This window comes from Sphaerodactylus townsendi, linkage group LG06 (assembly GCF_021028975.2).
Source record: "Sphaerodactylus townsendi isolate TG3544 linkage group LG06, MPM_Stown_v2.3, whole genome shotgun sequence".
Lineage (NCBI taxonomy): Eukaryota > Metazoa > Chordata > Lepidosauria > Squamata > Sphaerodactylidae > Sphaerodactylus > Sphaerodactylus townsendi.
The window spans coordinates 66140305-66164235 of record NC_059430.1 but is presented as its reverse complement, the minus strand read 5'-3'; the positions used below and the strand labels follow the sequence as shown (position 1 = coordinate 66164235).

Sequence of the window (23931 nt, the reverse complement as noted above, 5' to 3'; positions counted from 1 at the left end):
TCTTCTTTAACAGATATTTGTGTTGGGCTTCGTTAGGTTTTCAGCTGTGTACCCAATACAATTTTCAGTTGTTTGAACTACTTCCCTCAGCCAGTTATTTTCTCCTTTGTTTTTTGTTTTCTTTATATCTTCCTATTACATCCCATATGGAAAGGTGTACATATGCAGTTTGTTTTGTGGGAGGAGCATAAGCTTTATAGAATTTGGGTACTATGCAGTTTTAACTTTCTCTTGGTAATCATGTTTCTCATACTGTGGTCGAGAGTTCAAATTTCTGCTGTTTAAACAGTGCATCAAAAATCAGACTGTTTAAGATTCTGTTATGTGAAGAAACATGAGTGGAGACTCAATGATAGAATTTCAAGAACCCTTTCTAAATTATTTTATTTACAGAGTATGCCGTTTACATTTGGCAGCATAATGCACCAGGTATTAGCATTTATTTTCTAGTTGTTATGATTCTTTTCGCATTTAGGTTGGCTTTGGATAATCCTTAATGGTTATATTTCCCTTTTGCGTATTCTCAGTGCAGTTGGACATTTCATGATTTGCAATGGTGACCAGATTTTGGCACTCTTGGACATTTACACACTGTATGCAACTGTGGAACTATCTGCACTCCTGCCACTTAGCCTCGGATGAACACCACTGGAGGAGCTGCCTTGGTGCAGCCTCTCTCTTTTCTAACAGAAAGAAACAGTGCCCATGCATAAAAATCCCTCAGTGAGACTATCCCTTCTGTGGTCCCAAAGAGCAGCAAAGCTGCCATGCCCACAGCTTAACTAAAGTGAGGAATGTTTTGTAATGTGTGCATGCACATACTGTTCGAATGTTGAAAAAGAAATGGAAATGAATGCTATTCAAGATACATAGTTGAGGTGTGTGCTTACTTCAGAGTCATGTCTTGGCTGCTTTGTGATATTTTTCAATTCTTTTTACAGGAGCCAGAAAGCTCTCTGCAGTTTCAAGCTGTTGGATATTGGATGAGATTGAACAGGGTATATAGTCAGCCAGTCAGTTGGTCTTTCAGCAGCTAATGAGCCATAGAATGCAGAGAAAGGCAAAACAACTATGTGATTAACAAATTGCTAACCCTTTTATAATAAATTGTTGGATTAAGTGGTTCTTTGATCACCCTCTTTCTGTGTACCCTAAAGCATTTGTAGCTTGACCCAGGTTCCCTGAATGGGTTATTCTTTCATTACAAGATATCCACAGTTATTATCCGGTTAAACTTTCTGCTTTCTGCTGACAATAGGACTCAATTCCAGACGAAATTGCAAACATTTACATGTCTTTATTGGGGTCATTTATAGAAGACCTGCCTTGATTGCCTCAAGATGATTGACATAAAAACATAACAGTTGTAAGAATGATGATCTACACAGCCACAATAAATCAGTAGAACAATTTTTAAAAATTCACAGGAATGGCTGTTTATAAAAGGTGAAGGCGCTAATAGATCCTATGCTCCATCTCAGGGGTCTCCTGCCTGTAGCTTGAGTCCTGTCAATAGTTCAGTAGTCTGCTGGCTGCTGAAGAGTAGCTTTTGCTAGAGGAGCTTAGAAAAAATTATGAAAAGATCTGCTCTAGGCTGTTTTAAAAATGTTTATTACATAGATTTTTTTATTTCATAGGGTTGTGCTTAGCTCGTAGTTTCACTGCTGGTGCTCTTCCTAGTCCATGTTTCTAGGAGAGATCAGAACTTGGGAACATGCTGAGCGAGAGTGGGGAGAGAAGGAGCTTGGGATATTTTTCAATACTCAGAAGTTGTTGACCCTTTCTCCATCTCAACAGCTGATTCGAAGCAAATTTTAAAATTTTCTCCTAAACTGGAGGAGGAAAATGTGTTGTAATCTCAACTGGTAAGGTATTTTTTTAAAAAAGGAACCATTATAGAAAATGCCCTTATATGAGCATCCTCAGGCTAAACAAAAACAGAGGCAAGAACACTTAGCAGCTCGTGCTGACTTGACTTCAATTGCATTCTGATTTAAAGAGATAATAGAAGATGGAGCTGCAAATGCAATATTGTGTCTTTTGGACTTAGATGCAAAGAACTACTGTAAGGAAGTCCAAGGGTTTGGAAACAGTAGGTTTTTTGACACTTAATCGCAGGTGTGCAAACTTTCAGTATTGAGTGATTTTCCATGTGGGTGGGGTGGCGATCATGAAAACTGCCATCTTAGATTCACAAAATTATGCAATTGGTTTTTAGCCAAATTGAATATTTTTAATAGACTTGGGTTATATTGCTTGTCTATTTCAATAAAGTTGAATTAGATCTGTTGTATCTTAATTTTTAGTAGGTAATTTTAATTTTAAAATAGCAAATCACAAAAACAAACTAACATATGACACTCATTTTCAAATTCTTGCAGGGAGCAAAATGGTTGCTTGAAAATAAATATATAAATATGATACAAATAATATGCTTCATCTTGTGAGATTATGCAAAGATTTTTCATGAATTAACAAGTTCTAGTAGTGTGATCAGACCTGAGTGAACCCAATATTGTGCCTAATGATTTTATTGTATATTCTTAAAATTATGTTGTATACCATATGTGACATTTAAATATTCCATGCTACATATTTCTGGGCAGATACCTGCAAACATGCTGAAATAGTCAGTTGTGAAGTGGTGAGGAAAAAATATTTGTGACATTTAAAGTATTGATTAAACTTAACACAGATTTCTAGTCTGTTAGAAATAATGTTGGTGAATGTGTAACTACTATGGTGGAGTAGCTACTTGAAATTACAAGTCCATGTTCCATTTTATAGCAACCAGAGGTATGGCAGAACACCAAAATCAGAAAAAAAAATACTGAGCGCAAAGCCAACCGTTTAATTTTAAAAAGCCATGATACAATTTGCAGAATTAGTTTAGGGAATGTGTCTAATAGTTAAGTGGACATGCATCATATTTCTTCAGTATAAGAGGCAAAACAGTATAATAATGTTTGGAGATGTATCTTCTCCAGACACATGTGTCTAACACCTGAATAATTTCCCCATAAAATCTGTTGACTTGAATTTCTTATTGAATGTAGGCAATTTGGTTTAGCATTTGCTTTGTTTAAAGGAGTCGGAAGCAAAACTAAGGTATGATGATATCCTTTGTTTTTGGACTAGTTGACATAAAATGCAGTGTCAACGTTAGTCTTTTGTGAATTTAAAATACATTTTTAGTAAGAATTGTGTGTTGTATGTATTTTCACTTTTTAGGATGACTACCCTCGAGTAGTCAGCTTTGGACCCAAGAAGCCACCACTTCTAGAGAGACCTGGGGAAGGAAGCTACAGTAGATATGAATATAGTCATGCTCACGTAGGCTATCGAGAGTATGAAGAAGTTCGTGGTTTTCCCCATGAAAGAAGAAGTGGCCCACCACATAGAAGTGTAAATGTTTTAATTTTGTTTTCTTCATGGATTCACTGTTGAAAAAGGCATACTTCCACATAATAACTTCATTATTACACTTGTTGTGTTAAACTATTAAACTTCAAACATTAAGAAAAAATCAAATATTTGGACTCTTACTGTGCAATCCAAAGTTGGGGGTGAGGCACAGTTGAAGCATCTGAAGGGTTGTACTGGTGCCTCTGCCACAAGCACTGTGTAAAGTGGCATGAATGCCGGAGCTAAGGGACTTACCCAAGTGGTGGGGCGCTGCGACACAGGAATCAGAAAGCATTCCTCAACACTGTCTTTCCTGCACAGCAGGAGGCTGTGCTGGCATTCCAGGAGCATTAGTCCTCTCCCAAAGGTCTTTCAGCCCGGGAACACCCCCTTCACCAGCAACCATCTTATACCACCCAAAAGTGTGATGTATGTTGGTCTTCCCAATAAGATTTTTCAGGTGGCTGTTGTTGTTTTTTTAAATTTCCCCTTCTTGTTCTGTCTGAAACCCCATTGGAGGCAGTGCATGTTCACTACTTTGGCACTGTTCCTAGCTGCCCCTCTACTACCCCTCCCGCCCATTCTTTCGATTGGGCTGTTGGACTATAGGAACATAAAACTCCCTACTGGATTTACTGTAGCAAGTCATCTGTGATGTTTTAACACCCACTCTTGAAACTTAACCCTTGTGGTTGCATGTATTATAATGATGTCCAAATAGACTTTAGTCCTGTGAACACTTTTGTGGTAATTTGTGTAGTGAATTTCCATACTGTTAGAAAGCAGTTCTAAGCAGGTCTACTCATAATTTTACTTGGTTTTTTTCAAAGGAGAAATTAATGTTCTTAATTTTTTTTGGCAGCTGCCTGTTGATGCAGTCGTAATATTTCTATGCAGTCTCATCCATTGTTGATATACTAGCTTGTTTATGGCACAGATTCAAAAGAATGGGTTCTAGTCTTCACATGTCGTGTCTGATCATCATATTTTCCCTTCCTTGTCCCTTATTAGAATGTGCGTATTCTGGGGATGTGATTTGAATAGGTATACAGGACACTTTCTTACTATATACTACTGATATGGGGGATGTTGTATAAATTAGCAATATCAGCAATCAAATGAAGTCTTAGTTCTAAATTAATTGTTCTTAAAATATGAGAGAAAAGCAACCATTTTGCTTTGTTTTCATTCAGACCTGATTTTCTTCCAAACTGACTTACAATCTTCAAGTATCTTTTCGTATTTCATAGGATGATCCAGGGTACAGATGGCCAAGAGATGACCATCCTGCTAGTCGTCCGCCTGATTACAGGTATTTGATTGAGACTATTTTAAATTTCTGAATTTAATTTACTCTATTTCTGAACAGCGCAGCAGCTTTGTTTTAGCTGATGGCACATATGTAGTTCTGAATTGACTCCCTGAAGCATTCCAGCCACAGTTGCAAGATAGGATGGCCTAAAAGTCCTCATAGAGTATGTTTTGGATTCCTCCCTTTCTTTTGTCACATAAAAATTCAGGTAGTGATTTGAGTCTAACAATCAGATCTCCCCTATTTTTTCCTCCCTTTAGAATCTGGGGAAATTGATTTCTGGGGTCATGGGACTAATGTAGGGTAATAGATGTATGGGTTAGTGGGAAATATCCCCTTTTGCCCAAGGCAGCCCACCAATCTTCATGACTGTTACTTCAGGGGGGTCCTGCAATTCCAGGAATCTATTGGGGCTCGAAGTGACTGTGAGGAGAGGAAAACGTGGGGTAGATCATTGATCAACAGTATTTTCCACTGGATCTAACTGGATCTATCAGTCTTGGGGTATAGAGATAAGTACTAAAAAAATAGAAAGATGGTATTCTTGATGGTTTTGCAGCTGTGAAAACCACTTTAAATGCTTGTGAAAGTCTTGTGAATATTTTAAGTTGTAAAAAATGCTGCCTTTTAGAGTATTATTTGTGGAACATTGGGAGGTGAAAGTTGGATCTTTGAGGATGCGTTCTTTGAAGCCCTTTGTCTTTTTTAGAAATTAGGAGCCTTTAATGGCATTTCTTGATATAAAAAGGGAATGTTTCTGATCACCTTACATTTAAAAGACATGTTCAATTTGTAGTTATAATTTTATAACAATCTCACAATTCACAGAGTGGTTGACTATATATTATTGGTCATTTGTTATTTCCTAAGCATTGGTATCTTTCAGTCAGGATAGTGGCCAGAAAAAGGGCCACTGTTATAAAAATAGCCTCCTTATACTTGTTGACTAGGAGAAATTGTATAAATGACTTGTCTGTACTATACTTCATTTTAACTATTAGGGGGCCAAGAGTGTAAGCATGGGCTTCTTTATGAGCAGTGTAAAATTATATGCGGTACTGTGTCAGGTAGCATAGATCCACAAGGGCAGATCCAATCAGCGAATGGAATATGATGGAATCTTCCAGTCATCACTACTGAAGGAAAAGAGTTCAGTGTGGCTAAGGAGAATGCTCTGCAATACAATGGAATGGTTAATGTGGACAAATATTTTGCACGCTTGCCACATTGCATTGGTGTGTCCAGAACTCCTGATGAACAAACCCTTGGTGTGTAGGACATCATCACTTGGCTATTATGATCTAAAAATCTTTTTTAATCACCTGGAAGTTGTACTTTTTGTCACAGATTAGCAGGTCATCCAAAGATATCCCAAGTCTTCCAATTTTATTATTAACTAGGCGTACCTGGCCACGCGTTGCTGTGGTCCAGTCTGGTGAAATGGGAAACATTGAGAAAATGGGAAAATCTCCTCCCTCCCCTCCCTTGCATGCTACCCCTCCCTCCCTCTGGGTGGGTGGCCCATGTCCAGATGCTGGGCCCTCTCCCCCTTCCTCCCCTCCCTTGTATTCACCTCTCCCTCCCTCTGGGGAGTGGGTGGCCCATGTGCAGATGCTGGGGCCCCTCCCTCCCCTTCCTTGTATGCCACCCCTCCCTTCCGCCTTGCCCAGTCTGGTGAAATCGGAAACAGTGGCCCAGTCTGGTGAAATCGGAAACATTGAGATGGAATCATAAAGTAGTGAGTATAGTGTGTGTTGCTGTCATGTCCACCAGATGGCGCCGTTTGTAAAAAAAGAACATGGTTTTACCTGTCACAGGTGTGACCCCTGTATCATAGTATAATAGTGGGTATATAAAAACATGCGCGTATTCGAATGCAACGTTGTGTCACAATTTCAAACCAATCGGTGAAGAGTTTTTGGAGATTTAAGATTTTGAACAAACGAACATTTACATTTTTATTTATATAGATTAATTCTGACCAACTCATACATTTCAGGTCCTTCTAGCATATGTGTAATAAGATAATTGCCATTCGATCTGAAGTAACATTTCAGCCAGTATTGAACAGATGTAATCCACCCCCTAGTTTCCAGAGGTTGTTGCCCAGTTGCCCAGTTTCTGCATAACTGACGCAATTTAGGGTGCCCATAATTGATCTTATAAAACTGGCTTGGATACATTCTATATCTTTGTGAAACGAGGTTACCCAAACCAGAATGCTATCCAGGGGTGTCAAACTCACAGCCCTCCAGATGTTCATGAACTACAATTACCATCACTCCCTCCCAACATGAGCATTGGCTATACTGACAAGGGCTGATGGGAATTGTAGTCCATGAACATCTGGAGGGCCGCGAGTTTGACACCTAATTGAGGGACAACCTTGGCATTGAACACATGGAGCATCGCTGGAATAAGTTGGTTCCCTTTATAAAGGAAGAAATGAGTAATCGCAGCTGCAATACATTTAACTAGCATAATAGCTTTTCTCTGTTGAATAGTCCAATTAAGGTTGGTTGAACGTTTAGCACAAGATATTTAAAGGACTTAACTTGTTCTAATAGAGCGTTGTCCAATTTCCAGTTGAATATTTGATTATGTTTAGAGAACCTCATGACTTTGGATTTTTTAAAGTTAATAAATAAGGTGTGTGGCAGTATTGATGGAAAGACTGAAGATAACAAATGAGACCAGTTCTTGTGCTAGAAAGTATAGCAGTATCATCAGCGTATAATAGGAGGGGAGTTGGATGATTCCTAACACTGGAGGATGACCATTAACTGTTCCCTGGGTTTGGGCCAGATCGTTTAGAACAGGTTAAATAGGTGTGGTGCTAATATGGACCCATTTCACTTCTTTTTGCAATAGGAATTTTTGTTGTAAGATTTCCTTTTGAATTGAGTTTAATTTAGCATGATATATCTTTGGACTAGGTAGAGTAAGCATTGGTCCAACTCCATTTCTTTTAATTTCTCCCAGAGAAGATGTCTTGATATGCCATCAAAGGCACCATTCAAGTCCTGGAAAGCAACATAAAGATCCTTCCTGCCCCCATTTGTATATTTCTTGGCTAGGAAGTCTAACGTTATGCAGTGGTCAATCATAGACCGACCCTGTCTGAAATTTGTTCAGGGCCAAATATGTTACATGAGGACATCCAATCTAGGAGTTTTGCCTCCAGATGGTATTCCTACTATAACTTGCCTGTCACAGAAAGGAGAGTTATTGGTTGATAGTTCTCAGGCAGAGTGGAATCCCCTTTTTTCAATATTGGTATGATTATTGAATGCAGTCAACAATCAGGCAGGGCTCCATGTTGATCAATTAGAGTGAATAGTGATGTTAGAGGCTGAGCCTACCCGTCTGCGTGGTTCTTGAGTATTTTGGAAGGAAGGCCATCAGAACCTGATGCTATGTCCTGGAATTCAGGCAAATTCCACTGGAGTGTTTCATGCTTTCCAGTCCAAAACTCTGGCCAAGCATCTGAGAACCAGAAGTGCAATTTAACATGTTACAAATTCAAGCAATTGAGCCTGTGCCTCCTTCTCCTTCTCTCGTCTTTACCGTGCCCAAAAAGAACAGCAACAGATATGTAAAATATTGAATACTATGGTAGAAAAAATTTATTAACCTGAAAGGATAACGTTACTCCTTCCTGAAGTTGAGAAACTGATTGTGGTTTCAGCGAGTCAGCACTTCTTCTTTACAGCATAAAATTTACTTTGATTTCAGATGAAGGTATAACCATGACGGTATCCTGTAGAGAGCAGTAGGGAGTGCGTAATTTTTTCCATGGTATTTTTTTTATTCAGGTTTATTGCACCTGAAATTTTTCAGAAAAGGCCAAAAAAGTTGAATATGCATACCAGTAAATGTGGGAGATTTGGGTTGTTGTTTTTCAAATATCCAAAAATTTTCAACTGTAAAGTCTATTGGGATTTTTGGGAACCTCCAAATTGGGTGAGGTTTGGGTATGGGGTTCAATGTTATGGACCCCCAAAGGAGGTGTCTTCATCTGTCCAGTGGAGGTTTTAATTGTTTCCAATAGACTCTGAAGGGGTCTGTTAAATGGGACGCTGTGACCTAAGCTTCACCAAACTTAGGGGTACATCTGAGGGTAGTCACTTGCTGCAAATTTGTCCTTTTACCTTGAAAATCAGCCCCCCCCCCCCTTGATCCCTGAGACCATCATGCTTATGGGACCGTCTCTCCTGCTACATCCACCAATGGTCACTCCATTCAGCAAATATCAACTTATCGGTAGCCCCAGCTTGTGGAATGCTCTGAGGAAACAAGAGCCCTGCAGGACCTTAGGCCATTCCGCAGGGCCTATAAGGCAGAGTTATTCCCCCAGGCATATGGTTTGATAGGGACAGATGAACTTTGTTGGCAAATTAAGGTCTTATCAGTAGATGTAGTGCCTTTAACTAGACACAGGTGGCAAGAAGCGTTGTTAAAAGGCCAAAGAACACAAAGGAAAGGGGTGGTCAGCAGTATCTTGATACGGGCCCTAGGGAAGAGTACATAGAAAGAAGCCTGAAGCAAAAGCTGAGGTCGGTCAGAGATGGATGTAATAAATTCAATACAAGTAGGACTATTTCCCCATTTGTTCTGCATTCCAAACGGATTCACCCTCAGAATTAGCTTTTCATAGGCTCAAGAAAGGAAAGTAGACAAGAGTAAGGGAGGGTATTAAATGATGTGTACAGATGAAACTCATTATTATAATTATAAATAATTAATTAATTAAATTTAATAGACTGCCCTACCCCCAAAGGGCTCAGGGCTTATAAGACACAGACAATACAATAAGGACTGAAAACGTTGGTTATGGTTGGCAGCAACCAAGAAGATTGAGAGAGAGTAAAATAATAACAAAGATAAGGGCTGCAAAATATAAAATTTCGGAGAAATTTTAAAATCCAGGGAAAAATGTTTTTCTCTGGTGAAAGGTAAAGGTGTAGTCCCTTGTGCAAGCACCAGTTAATTACTGACCAATGGGATGACATCACATCACAACATTTACTAGACAGATTTTGTTTACCCAGTTGTTTTAAGCAAAGCAACCTTGCTGATGATAAACAGATACGGGTCTGGTCATTGCCTGAATGGGAAACCTCCAGGGATCCTTTGTGACTCATCTTAAATCTTGTTAAGGAAAAAATTCAGCTATACATGCGATAAATATTTTATGCTATACTAATCAAAGACAGGATTGTTCAATGACAAGTTAGCTCTGTTTTCCTGATGTATTCTGTTAGCTCCACTCTTGAAAAAAAAGGTTTTCCTGGCAGCTTTCATCATATAAGGTCTTTTACAGAGTGTACACTAGAGGTCTCTTTTTCTCTATTTACAGTTTAGCAGCTGTGTCTGGATATGTGGGTTTGTGTAGGCCATGCACTTAAGACATATACTTGCAAAGAGAAGTAAAGCAGTAAATCTGTGTTTCAGTTTACTTGGAATATTTTTCCTTATTGCATGACAATATAATGGTCATAAAATCCTGGTAAAGAGGTGAAAACTGTTTTAGTTCCCTATACGTATTTCCTGGGTACTGTGGACATTCCTAGCCCAGATCAAGTTTGTGTTAATTTCCACACATTGACTATGAGATTTCTTTATAGAAGGTTAAAATTATCATGTCTTTTGTGCAGTGTTTTGTCCTTTAAATTATTGGCCAGATGCTACCTTAATTTTGGCTATAGATTTGTGGTGGTTTGATGTTTATATTCATTATTATTTTGAAATAAATGTTGGGGTTAAATAAGAATTTTCCAACAAATCCTAGATTTTCCCAAAATCTGCATGAATCTAACAATGCTGCTCCCAATTAAGATCTGCCTCTGAATATAGCCAGTTAGCCTATAAGTTGCTATTATAAAATTCTAGTTACATAATACAACAAAGTTACAATATTAGTTCAAAAAAGAAAAGATTTGAAGCCTTGAAAAATATGAAATCTATGTTATTAAATGGTGACTTTAAAAATCCACGGCTTTGTAGGTGTGAAATTGGAGCAACAATCTTCCAGAGCCTTGAAGTGTGATCTGCCATATGGACAGTGCTAATACAGAAAGTTGTCCTTTATCTATTACAAGGTTTTCCCTCCTGCAACCCATATTTTTTATAAATGTACTTTTATAAACTGTCACCTCAGTAAATATAAGTAGCAGAAGAATGAAAGATAGAACAGGCCATAAAATGAGTTTGAATAGTGAACACATTCATATTGGTGCTATTTGTTGCTTCTTGAAGGATGCTGATAAAATTTGATTTTTTTCTGAATAAATAGTTCAGTAGAAGATCTGCTTTATGATACAATTGGATCCTTCTTGATTCTTATATCTAGAAGAAAAATATTTGTTATTTGTTTTGTTGCCATAACTTTTACAGGGATATCCGAGATGGCATACGACGAAAAAACCTATATCCTCACTATTCAAGAGATCGATCTCCACATAAGAGGGATTCTCCTTACTTCAGGGAATCACCTGTCAACCGAAGAGATTCTCCTCACAGCAGATCTGGCTCCAGTGTCAGTAGCAGAAGTTATTCTCCAGACAGAAGTAAAGCCTATGGTTTCCATCAGTCCCAGCATGGCAGAAGTGTATCATCTTTACATAAAAGAAATATTTCACAAGGTAATACTGGCAAGCATCCCAGTGCTTGTCAGAGAAAATTGATATCCTTTATCTGTCAGGCCCATGAAGCTTAAATTCATATGGGAATTTAGTTTCCTACTCTGTGGGTTTTTTTAGTGTCTCATAAGCAAAAGCTTTTCCCCTAGTCACCGCCCTGAGCCCTCCGGGGAGGGCGGTCTATAAACCAGATAGAGAGAGAGAGAGAGAGAGAGAGAGAGAGAGAGAGAGAGAGAGAGAGTCTATTCTGTTCTAACAGTGCAATTATGAGGCTAAATCTAGATTCAGTGAGCAAGCAAAAAAATTATGACATGCTACATTATAGTAAATCATAATGTTCCTTTCTTTGATCTTAGATATATCCTTGTTTAATTTCTTAATTTTTCTACAGAAATTATGTGAAATTTTAAAGAAGTTGTTCTTTTGTTTCTGTTAATTATTTAAGTGTAGTTTGTGATTTTTAATTCCTGTGAATTGTAAGTATCTTACTTCCCCTCATTTTAGAGTAATCCCAGTCATGGAATAACTCTCTTCCCTTTTTTTCTAGAGAAAGAAGCTCACCCACCAGATTTTGTTTTAATTCTTTGATCTTGGGAACTGACTGTGTATTTCTCTTCTCCAATTTTCTTAATAGATTTTTCTCAGCATTTATTTTTCCAGCAATCAAATACTCTACCAATGTTCTGTTCTGTCAGTTAAAGAGTGGGAAATTCCATTATGATGTCAGTTTTCTACATAAGAATTGTCTTGCTAGATCAGACCAAAGTCCTGCCATTTCTATATTTTTTTCTACTTGGCTTGCTAGATGTTGTAGGAACCTCTGTAAACAGTTGTGAAGGCGATGTGTATTCCTTGTTTGTAGCCACTGTTTGGTAATCAAACAGATACACTCCTAACATGAAGTTTCAGTTCTATCTATCATTTAATCAGTCTCCATCAAGAAAGTGACTTATCCTTTTCAAGGTCATCATTGTTCTTTACTCCTGGAACACTGCATGTCAATTTGATACATTCCTACGTTACCTGGAGAAATATCTTTATTCTACTAAAGCAACTGCCAGTCCTTTAGGTGTGAATCAGGGTTCTAGTGACTGTTCTGTTTCTTCTTTCCTCACTTTGTTACAGTTTTGGAAACCTGTAACATCTTTTTTCTCCGAGTGAGAGAACTGAACCTAAACTCTAGATATAGTCTGTTTCTTCAGTCATTTTAGTTGTCAATATATACCTGGTTGATATTTTTCTGCAATCTTTGCACTTGTGGTCTCAAGTTCTTTCTTTGAGAATTACAGTAAATTTAGGCATATGTACAAATGTGGGTTCAGCATCCAAATGTGCAAGGTTTTGTACTCTCCTTTTACGGTACCTGATTTATTACTAATTGAGTAGGAAAAGCCTTTTGTGAGTTACTGTTTTCCTTTCAAGGCCAACCTCATTTCCCCCAACTAAGGAGACTTGTCCCTGTATTTCTGTTTGTCTTTTCTATTCTGCCTCATCCCTTTAGAAGAAAACAATCCCATAATATTGGTACTAAATTATTTTACTAAATTAGTGTTGTTTGTGACTCACTGTGTAGCAGTGGTTGACTGTTTATACCAAGAAAGCATGTTATTAGTCTATACTTGGAATGCACCTTTTTGTTGCAATGTCTAGAACTTTGGATTTTTTTGGCAGTTGCTTTAGTAAGAATTACTTGTAAAGAGTTGCATTCTAATTAGGATAACCAGGTCCCCAATTTGTCCCAGTCTGTGTCTAGAATTGCAGCAGATGTGTTTTCCCACCCTAAGTCAAAATGTTTGGTTTGGTATGTTTAGAAGAGCCATACCAAACAGAGGAGGAAAGATTCATACAAAATGGCTGCATACCAGCTACAAACTCTTTGCTGGCTTCTAAAAGTTCCACATATAAAATACTATCATGTAATCAATCACTAATCTTAGCTAGTTAACCATCTTTGCATACATTTATAATAGTGCCATATATACTTGAGGAGCTTTTTAGGGTTTGCTTTGAATTGATTTAATATTTTTTAATTACCTATTGGGATGCTATTAAAATCTGTACGTTCAGAAACTTGTTAAGGAGTACTACTAATCACGGATTTGAAAATCTTAAGATGTTATGCATGTTGTTCAAATCCCAAACAATACTATTGACTGGACTTAGTAGAAGAATTTGCAGAAGGAGTTTGTGGAGCCCTTGCAAGCAAACATAAGGGGAGACACTGCTTCTGTTTTCCTGTTCTGCTGACCCAAGCAGCAAGTGGAAGAGTATGTTTTCTTTTGAGCCACATCAGTAGCACATTTTGCTTGTGAGGCTGTGCTGATCAGAGAAGTGTTTTTGGAATAATAGCCAGTTGCCAGTGGAAGACAGAAATATTCACTTCATTAACTCCTTCTGTGACGTCTTCCACAGGATCTAACTCCATAGTTTTCTTGCTCAGGCTTGCATTGACAAGGAAAGTACATATACAGTACTGGAAAACCATAAACACATACATGTAGGTGCATTCTCAATACCCACATTCCCCTCTTGTTCAGTCTCCCTTTCTTGTCTGGGGTTCAAAAGTACAAATAAAATTTATAAGCAATAATATACATTAAAATGAACTTCTGACTGTTATTCAGTATTCCATCTGGTCATCTGCTTCAGTTTGCAGGTTCAGAGCAAAGTTGGTACGTTGTGACTCTTCTCCCACACACACTTTCAGAGTCTGATATCTGTTCCTAAGGAAAGCCTATGTAAAACCAGCACTACAGGGATAGAGAACTGTTTTTTTCAGTAGTGTTGGTGGTCCAATTTGATTTCATGTGTAGAGTATCTCATTCACATACAGAAATCAAGCACAGCTGAGTAGCTGTATAATAGAGATCCTTTTCAAAACATTATTACAGCCTGATACCTGTAAAAACAAACAAATGTACATGCTATTTATCTATCTAGGTAAGGAAAGAACTTCTTCTCAGCCTTTGAAAACATCAAGAGAAGTTTCCCCTTCAGGAACTACAGCAGCAGCACCTTCTAAGGTGAGTCCAGTCTTAGAACATAGTGGTAGAAGATAGCAGCTTGAAATGCAAAAAGTCTAAGGTACCTCTTAGTTTCTTCTGTTTCAATCTGTGCTAATGTACATAGATATCTACTTCGGGTTCACACAGATAAAGACATTTTATTAAATTTCCTCAGATATACTGTATGTTGGCTTATAAATGAGTAGATTTGTCTGAAATAAATAGTTAATATTATTATTACATTAGCAATGATGTAGCATTGCACCCTAGTTAAAACAAGCCTCAGAAAAGAACTGGACATTTGTATGGGAGGGAAGAGGTACATAAATCAGTGGTAGATTCCTGATCTCCCAGGATGTTAAATAGTTTGTGAATGTTACATTTGTTCCAAGTCATAACTTAATTCGTATGTATAATTTTGTTGGTACCCTTGGGAACACTTCATAGCTAAAGTGCCAGTCCATGTTTGTTTCCCCACTCCCCCTTCCATTTCTGTCCTCTTGAACTTCTGAGGTAATTATAATTCTTAATCTAGTAGATAAATGCTGATCAAATAGTGCCATGGGTGCCCACTTGCTTTTCCCCCACATCAGGGAGCAAATCCTGACTTCCTTCACCTCACTGGAACAGTAGATGATTCCCCCTTCCAATAGCTGTTCCCTTCCCATTTGGTTTGGAACCTACCAGCACTTGTGATTCCCACCCCCACCCCATTATAGCTCCATCTCCCACACTAGCCATTTTGTGGTGATGCCCACTGTCTTTCTCAACATTCCAAAGATTCCCCCAGGCACAACAAAGTGGGGGATCTTTGCTAGGCATTACTTGAAACAATCCTATTTAGGCTGGTATTCTTGTGATTCTTAATAACGGCTCCTTTCAGCTACATGTGTAATTTTTCTTCAATTTTCATTCTGTATTTTAGACTATACAATTTTATGTTAACTCTCATGTCCGTGTGTGTTGTGTATTTTAAAACCAGGCCTTGGACAAAAGCAGCAGGTTATCAGAAAAGGAACTTGCAGAGGCTGCAAGTAGGTGGGCAGCTGAAAAAGCAGAGAAAGCAGACACAAGCAACTTGCCTGAAATTTCAAATTATGATGTAAGTTGAATAGAAATATTAATAAATTTTGATCCATAATTTTTTCAACTATGTGGCTATTTGCCTCCAAGTTAGTTAACAGGTAAAACTCAGAACTTATCTGATAGCAGTAAAATATATAACTGGAATTTCAGCATGGTGTGTTAAGTCAGTGCAGGCTTCAGTGTCTGTGTTGAGTTTCTTCAGCATTGGGTTGTTGGGTTTTTTGAGCATCACCACATCAGTTTGGGATAGCTGTGTTAAAGGGCACTGTTAAGTCCTACTTGCTTATTTCTAGTTTTGGTATTATTAGATTGGATCTATTGCCCTTGTTTTTAATTTCTCTTAATGATATGACTTAAAACTGAATCTTAGTTTACCAAGATTTCCAAACTGTAAGCCACTTTCACAATTCAGGATGTGTTATAGATACACAAATAAAAGATCCATAAGACACTGATGAATCTAGTTGAATTTCTGTTATATCGCTTTCTTACTATTACTGTATGGTTAATAGGTATTGTCACTTGAAAGATATAAAAAAGGTAGAAGATACCTTGTCTGACTAGGAATGTGGTTACTTTAACTTCTTTGTGTAACTTTTGCTTTAGTCACATAAAACTATTGCTATAAATTTCTTATAGGCGGAATCCTCAGAACAATTGTATGTTGAACAACATGAAGAAACTGGGGCCAATATAACAGACAACAATGAATTGTTTGAAGATAAACAGCACGCTAGTCGTTCAAAGGTAATTGCTACAAAGACAAAAGAAATTGAACAAGTAAGTGTCACTTTTTTGTTATTAATGCCTGTACATCCCTCTGTAAATATTGTGGTTTTCTTTTCAGAACGAAGTTTAATGCACAGTTATAGTTAAGACAAGATGTGAAGGCCCAGAAAAATGGGGAGATTAGGGGCTTTTTATGATGACCTACTCCCCAGTTTTTACAGTTAGAAATTTTGGAGAGCACTGTGAAATAGTGAATATTGTATGGGTAAAATACTTTTGAAGTCAAGGTTATCCTTACAGAATAAGTAGTGTGAAATTTTAATGCAAGACAAGCTATATCGTGGAATAGTGATTATTTCTGTTTATACCATAGATATGTACAACTTATTTTCAAGGGTAAGCTAAATGTGAGTGGACTGTATTAATATTGTTATGTTTCCAAACAAGACACGATTTGGTGTGCTGATTTTAAACTTTTTAACTTTTTTGTACCTCTTGGATGACCCCTGTCTCCCCTCACCCCTATTGGATTAAGGCAACATAGGGTATAGTAGTAATCTTCAAGTTACATAAAATGAGGTCTTATCTCTTAGTTCTAATGTAAAAGGTAGTTCTGCTCGCGCTACATTTCTGCCTTTCCTCTGAGCTACATTTTGGGAAGCACAGAAAGCTGCATCAGGAAGGTGGAGACTTTGAGGTTCCTTTCACAAACACAGCTATGCTCATGGCAGTTTTCCTGTCACCTTAAAATGCTATCTATTGCTTACCTCTCCCAAATATCTAAATCAGCGTGCATTGTGCCTCCTTTCAGCACCTGTTTTCTGGATATGGGACCAGGAAGTACCTCTTACAAAAGAGTAAGCAAATGAGAGTTTGAAAATAGTGACTGTTTTATGCAGCTGTTCCTGCAGTCACTACAGAGCAAACTTCTATAGGTTTGGAGCAGGGTGTGTAGTTCTTACTGTGAAGTTGTAGTTACAGCTGCTTGGAAGCCACAGTTATTTTTAAACTGCTGAAAAAAATTCCCCTAAGATGTGTGGATTCATTTACAAAAAGTACTGGTAGGGACTGAAGGCTTCTGAAATTTTGAAAAATGTAAATAGTTTCACTTAGGTGCCTAGGTCTTCATGATAAGATGGGTTTAAAATCTTTGGTTCCACCGCTGCTAAGTTTAAATTAATGAAAAAATCAGTGGAATCAGAAATCCTTTCTGATGTTCCTTTTTGTGTGTATTAAAAGTACATACATATGTGGAGATTACTTTATATTAATCCTTGTTTCCTAACTAAAAATGTAAATGGCTGAATTTGTTCAGTATCTTGACGTTTTGGGTGGAAAGGGCGCTTCCTCTCTCTCTTGTGAGGTACAGTGCTACAAAGATTAGTGATTTCTCAGTGTGTAATGGTTTGTATTTCGTACCTTATCTTATGTAGCACAGCTGTCTTTAAATGTGTTCAGTTGTGAATTTATACAAAAGCCATTTCTCTTTGTTGCCTAAGGTAAGTAATTCTTAAAATATAGGAATTCTGCCATAGTGTAAAGGGCACAGCCACCAAATGGCTGCCACAGGAGGTGAAGTCAGGCACAAAATTGCTGCTCCAGCTTAACTGCAATCACATTGAGAAGATCTTTAGGTGTGGTGGTAGCTATTGTCATACAAATTACCTTGGCACTCACAGAGAAGTGGTTTGGTGACATGTAGCCCATGTTTTAAATGGTCTTAATCTGAATTGTTTTATATGTGTATTATATAGTTTATACTTTACTCTATGTGTATTGCATAGTTTTGTTGTACACTGCCCTGAGCCCTTCAGGGGAGCGCAGTTTAAAGATCAGAAATATACATAAATAAGTAAATCCAGATTTGGGGGGGGCGGGGGCTGAACAGCCATAGGAGGCAGTATGCAGTTGCACTGCCCTTGCCCTCCTTGCCACCATAAGTGGCAATTACGCTTGCCAGGAAGACAAACAGGGAGGCGGGTAGACTGGCACCTGACCTGCTTCTGGCTGTTGTTTCCAGAATTGCATCTTGTAGGTCAGCATAACTTGGGGAATTCCAGGGGTGTTTCCCATGGAGGGCTTTGGGGCTGCCAGGGGAGCTTTTTTGTTTTTTTCTGCCTCCCGGTGTCACCAGAAATCCCTCTGGAAGTGACGCAGCAGCAGCGCTGTGTCCAGCTGCCTCTTTGATCTGGCTTGCTCTATTAGGTTTTTGGGAGATTGCTCAGGGTTCCAGGTGCTGAGACTGGGAACAACATCCCTGCAAGGCAGTTTCAATCTTGACAGTGGGACTTGGTGCTACCCTGGTAGTAGCCAATTGTTTGGTTTCAGATCTGTACATTCCTTCTGGTGTAGTTGAAATCTTCTGAGCATCAAATGTTGCTTCTAGATTCCACTAGAACAGATATGAGTTTTACCTGTCACTAAACACTATCTTTCAGAAGCATTGTGTTGCTGTATTCTAGCTTCTGTCTTTTATCTGATTAACTTAGTTCCATATTTTTGTCTTCAAAGTAGTCCAAAATAAACCAGTTTCTAATCAAACCAATTTAGTTCAGTATGTTATATATGTAGAATTAGAGCTTTATTACATTGCCATTTTCAGCTATGTTTTGAACTACAAATTACATCCCTCCAGCATTGCCAAAAATGAGCCACTTTGTTTCTAAGCCATCCTAGCGAACTCCACCAGTATTTGATCCATGCCCTCTTCAGATTATGTCTGTTTGAAAACTCTTTCCTGTGTCGGCATATAAACACAAAATCAGAATTATTAATGCATTCTGGCTAACAATTCAATATGAAGCAAATGGTTTTTGTAGATAAACTGCACCCTTCCTGTTTCTGACAAGGCATCACGTTTACTGTGGAATGGATTCTGGAAACAGCTTTGAGTTGGTTCGGTACTTTGTAAATAAATTATTGAAGGGAAGGGTGTGTTGTACCTCTAGTGAAAAGTAGACTACTCCCTAGTTAGTGTTGAAGTATCTGGAAACATTTTGGGTAAAGCCTTTTTGATTTTGGGATTAAGTAAAAGTAGGATGTTTTCTTTTTTTAACTTTTTTTGCCAAGATGACAATACACAACATGGTTACTCTCGAGACAGAGCAGTAAAACTGAGTCTGTGGCACAATAATTTTCTAAGGCCACACACTGAAATCTTTCATTGAGTTTGCTGTTCTGGCTTGAGGCTATGTACTTTTGTTTTATGAAGTTGCATTGTTTTTAGTGCATTTTGAATGTAGGTTACTGAATTCAATCAGCTGTTTTTACTGTACTAGCAAATAAGTTATTTTTACTGCACTAGCAAATAAGCTAAGTTATCACCACTTTAAATTGTGTCATGTACAGAACAACTATAATAGAATCCAGAAATAGAAACAATAATCAAAGAATAACAGCTTTGTTTCTAGTTGCTTGCCTGGGAAATGCTATCTACTGCAGAGGTGGTGTTATTCAATATCATCATTTCCATCTCAGGGAGTCAGGGATTTGTATTTGTAAAATTGATTCTCTCTCCAGTGATGGAAGAGAGGGGGGCATTGACTCCCTCTTCCATAGTCAGACCCCTGCACCTTTGCCTTCCACACTATATCTGGCAGGACTCTCAGTAAGCTGCTGCAGGAAAGGGGAGGCAGGAAGTCACGCTCCACTACCTTCACTCTATTGGCAGTGCTTTGGATCCAGCCCAGGATATTTACCAGTTTAGCAGTTCCTTTTTCATAGGGAACTACAAATGTGTTTAATGTTGACAACTGGATATTGCTATTTTGTTGTCTATTATGTCTCAAAATGAGACAATAGATTGTTGATTTTAAATACAAAATTCTCCACAACTCTTCCAGACATATAAAGGTGTTAGGGCTGTATTGCTTGATAGTTTTGTAGATTCTTTTGTCTTCTGTCAGAGTTGAGAATTGTATCAACTGGAATGCTGAAAGCAGAGTTATTTTGTAATAACAGTTCTAATTGAAGTTTTTCCTCCATTAGAGATTGGTTACATTTTGTAATTCCATGAACTGTTTAATATTTGAAGTCAGTGCATTTTATGAATTATATACAATTTACATGCTGTTGCCCCTTTAATATATATGGAAATTGTAACTGAGACTGTCTTTTTTGAATCACCAGAGACTTTCTGAAGTTTATGAATTTTAAAAAGAAAACCTTTTAAAAGTGTTTGGGGATGGGATGGCTACTATGGGTTCTGAAGAAAATAAAATGGTTGTCATGTGGAGCACACAGAAAACTCAACTTTCACACCCACCTGGCAGCCAGAGCTAGCCTACTCACACTCACTGTTCCTGTATGGGCTTAGATTTCAATGTGCACAATGGGAAGGTTATAGACATGGAAATCTGTGCCCATTCAGGGAGGCTGCCCTGACCTGGGTAGCCCAGGCTAGCTTACTCTCATCGGATCTCAGAAGCTGAGCAGGTTCAGCACTTGGATGTGAGACCACCAAGGAAGTCTGAGGTTGCTGTGTCTCAGAGGCAGGCAGTCTCTTGCCTTGAAAACCTTGTGGGTGTGTCATAGGTCAACTGAGTTTATGTATTTTATGTATTTTAATTAACTTGTGTATATGATGTTTTGAATTTTTGTTTTGTTGGAAGCCGCCCTGAGCCTGCGGGGAGGGCGGTATACAAATACAATAAATAAATAAATAAATGACCAAAAAAGGGTCTAATGCTGGAATTAGTAGAACAATATTTGTTATTATCAAATATAATAATGCATTTTTATTCCATTTCTATAGAAAAGTTAGGTTGATTTATAACATTAAGTGAGATGTGTTTAGTGATACTGATGGTATCATATATATGATACATGAACTAATATTTGAAATGTATTCTCACTGTGGTTTCTTTTGGAGCTTAGTTAAGTATTTAGTGTCTATTTCAAATATTTTCCTGTGCTGTATGGTATTTTTGTGCTGTATATATATTTTTACATGCACCTTTTCCTACTAACTGCTGTAATTGAACATTCACTAATTATAGATTAGTGCTTCTAAAATAGTTTGTCTTACTGTCAGCCATTTATTAAACTTAAATAATTTTTCTGAATATTTCATACCTTGAAAACTCTACAGGGTCACCATAAGAGTTAGCTGTAACTTAATGGCACCATGTACCACTTCATGGGACCACAAAGTTGATAAAGGAGGAAATGGTAAAATAAATGGTTGTTGAACATCTGTAGTTAGTGACAGAAATTTTCCATGTTTACACATAGTAATTAGCAGACTACAATGCAATTCTATGTATGTTCACACAGAAATAAGTCCAGTCCTTTTCACACTTACTTTGAAATAAGCTCTATTAAAGTGAGGTTTACTTCTTAGTAAACAGGGAACACAAATTCTATGCAAGTCTAAATGTCTGTGTTTTATCTGCATTTGACATCATAGTTATTCCAGAATCCTGGATGATGGAGTTGATGTATTTTCCTTGTTATTTAGTATTTAAGAGCATTTAAAGGCCCTTTCAGCTGTCCCAGAGGACTGTCAGTGTGTCTAATTTCTATAGCACTGCCCATTTATGATTCTGAAATGATTATTATTTACTCCATTTCTACCCTGCCTGGGGACCTAAAGCAGTTGACTTTCTCCAATCCTCTATTTATCCTCTCAACAACCCTGTGAGGTAGGTTATGCTGAGAGTGAGTGACTGGCCATGAGAGCCCTGTAGAATGATTGTAGTCCATCTCTAGGAACATGGGTGAGGATTGAACATCTCCATTTTTAAGAAGTTGTGTGTGCTTTGTAAAAGTCTATGAATCTGGTTAAAGATTGCAGTAGCCTTTTAGTGTCACAATTGAATCTGGAATGGATTTGTTAAACATTCAAAATAAAGTTTTATTTCATGAATTTCTACCATTGTTGTTTAGGTCTACAGGCAAGATTGTGAAACATTCGGCATTGTAGTGAAGATGCTGATTGATAAAGACCCTTCGTTAGAAAAACCCATCCAGTTTTCCTTGAGACAAAACTTGCATGAGATTGGTGAGAGGTGTATTGATGAACTGAAACACTTCATTGCAGATTATGATTCTGCCAGTCAAGAATTTGAAGAACAGTAAAGTCTAGTCTGGATTGTTAACATTATGTAAATACTAGTTTAAAAGTAAATTCACATGAACATTCTACAGCAGAAGTTTTCCTTTGGTCAAAGATAATAAATTCTGAACATATTTATGATGTGATTGATGCCTTTGCCAAGGTATGATGCATTCATTATTCTCTTTTGTATCTCAGTTTCACTTAAGAATTATATGCTCGGTTTGACTTTCTGAATTGGAAATAAATAGGGGTGGGTCCTAAATGTGGACTTCTGCTCAAATAGTGTGGGGTGTGTTACAGAAAGGCTACAGCTTAGTGAATTCTGTGAAAAACAGGACCTTCCTGCCGCCGCCCCTTCTTGTATTGGAAGCAAATGTGCCTTTGTGACTAAGAAGCTGTTTGAATCCATCCCGTCATATTTAAGCAATACAGAATACTGTAATTTGATATGTTCCTTTTGAATGTGTTTTAAGTGTCATTCCCCAATTACTGACACAGTCTACTAATGACTGAATATAATCCTGGTGACAGAATAAACAGTTCAGTAATTTTGTTAGTACTTCATGAAGTAATTGTGCAAGTTTCTGTATTATATGTATATTTTACTTGTGACTGTCTTTAAGTAGAACACCTTTTCAAGTTGTATTGTAACTGAGTAAACAATTGTTGAAGAGTCTCGGATCTAGTTTTATTTTGCGGCTACTGCTTTTTGTAATTGAAGTAGGTTATAATTTAAAAAGCTTCCAAACCAGTCTTATAATGTTTGCATTCCCTTGATACAAATCCTATAATTCTAGTTACCTAGGTCCAAAGAACAGAAAATGAAATGTAATTTGTGGAACTGGTCACTGCATGTTTGCCCCTCATCCATTTCCACTCCCCACCCCCCCCACCCCGAAAAACCCTCTTGAGGGTGAGGGTCAACCTGTTGAATGACTTTGTATCTCCTAAAGGAGGTTGCACTTGGGAGAAATAATTGGAAATCATTGTGTGCCATGCCTGTGTCCCTTACTGTTACCAGGAGTCCTTCAACTCTTGGTAGGGGTGGGGGCTGTTGGAAGAATATTCATGACGATGCTTCTCACAAATTCTACTTTGCTTGTAGAAGGGGCAATTTCTTGACACCAATAAACAGCACTGTTAACGTTCTCTGACATAAAACAGTGGAAAACAATGTACACTATGTCTCTTAACTTGTCATTTAAATATTTGTAAAAGCATTTTTAAAATAAAATAGTTACAACTCCAAAGAACTTTTAAAAATGATGTAAGTATGTTTGTAAGTACCAGTTAGGGAAAATACCATATACTATGAATAACAGGAATGGTTTCACTGTGCATACACACAACCATCCTGAAGTGATCTTGTATGGGCAACGGAACAACTACCCTGTTTCCCCGAATATAAGACATCCCCGGAAAATAAGACGTAGTAGAGGTTTTGCTGAAGTGCGAAATATAAGGCATCCCCTAAAAGTAAGACGTAGCAAAGTTTTTGTTTGGAAACATGCCTGACGAACAGAACACAGAAATATAAGACATCCCCTGAAAATAAGGCATAGCGCATCTTTGGGAGCAAAAATTAATATAAGACACTGTCTTATTTTCGGGGAAACACGGTACTATATGTTGACAGACACTGAGCTTTAATTGATTCTGTAATAAGCCATCCTATCTTACATTGTATGACATGAG

General features: G+C 37.8%; 1 protein-coding gene across 6 annotated transcripts in view; it reads left to right on the top strand.

Moving 5' to 3' along the window:
- Positions 1 to 22912, top strand: part of PPHLN1 (periphilin 1) — a 28778-nt gene extending 5866 nt beyond the window's left edge. For 5 of the 6 annotated variants that reach the window (XM_048501780.1, XM_048501779.1, XM_048501776.1 and 2 more), the window contains exons 4-11: positions 394 to 429; positions 3232 to 3405; positions 4656 to 4717; positions 11114 to 11361; positions 14299 to 14381; positions 15346 to 15465; positions 16089 to 16229; positions 22065 to 22912. In XM_048501780.1, the coding sequence (XP_048357737.1) occupies positions 394 to 429; positions 3232 to 3405; positions 4656 to 4717; positions 11114 to 11361; positions 14299 to 14381; positions 15346 to 15465; positions 16089 to 16229; positions 22065 to 22256 (1056 nt within the window). In that variant the 3' untranslated portion in view covers positions 22257 to 22912. The remainder of the gene's footprint in view (positions 1 to 393; positions 430 to 3231; positions 3406 to 4655; positions 4718 to 11113; positions 11362 to 14298; positions 14382 to 15345; positions 15466 to 16088; positions 16230 to 22064) is intronic. The other variant, XM_048501781.1, reaches the window with a different exon arrangement.
- Positions 22913 to 23931: the final 1019 nt, after the last annotated feature.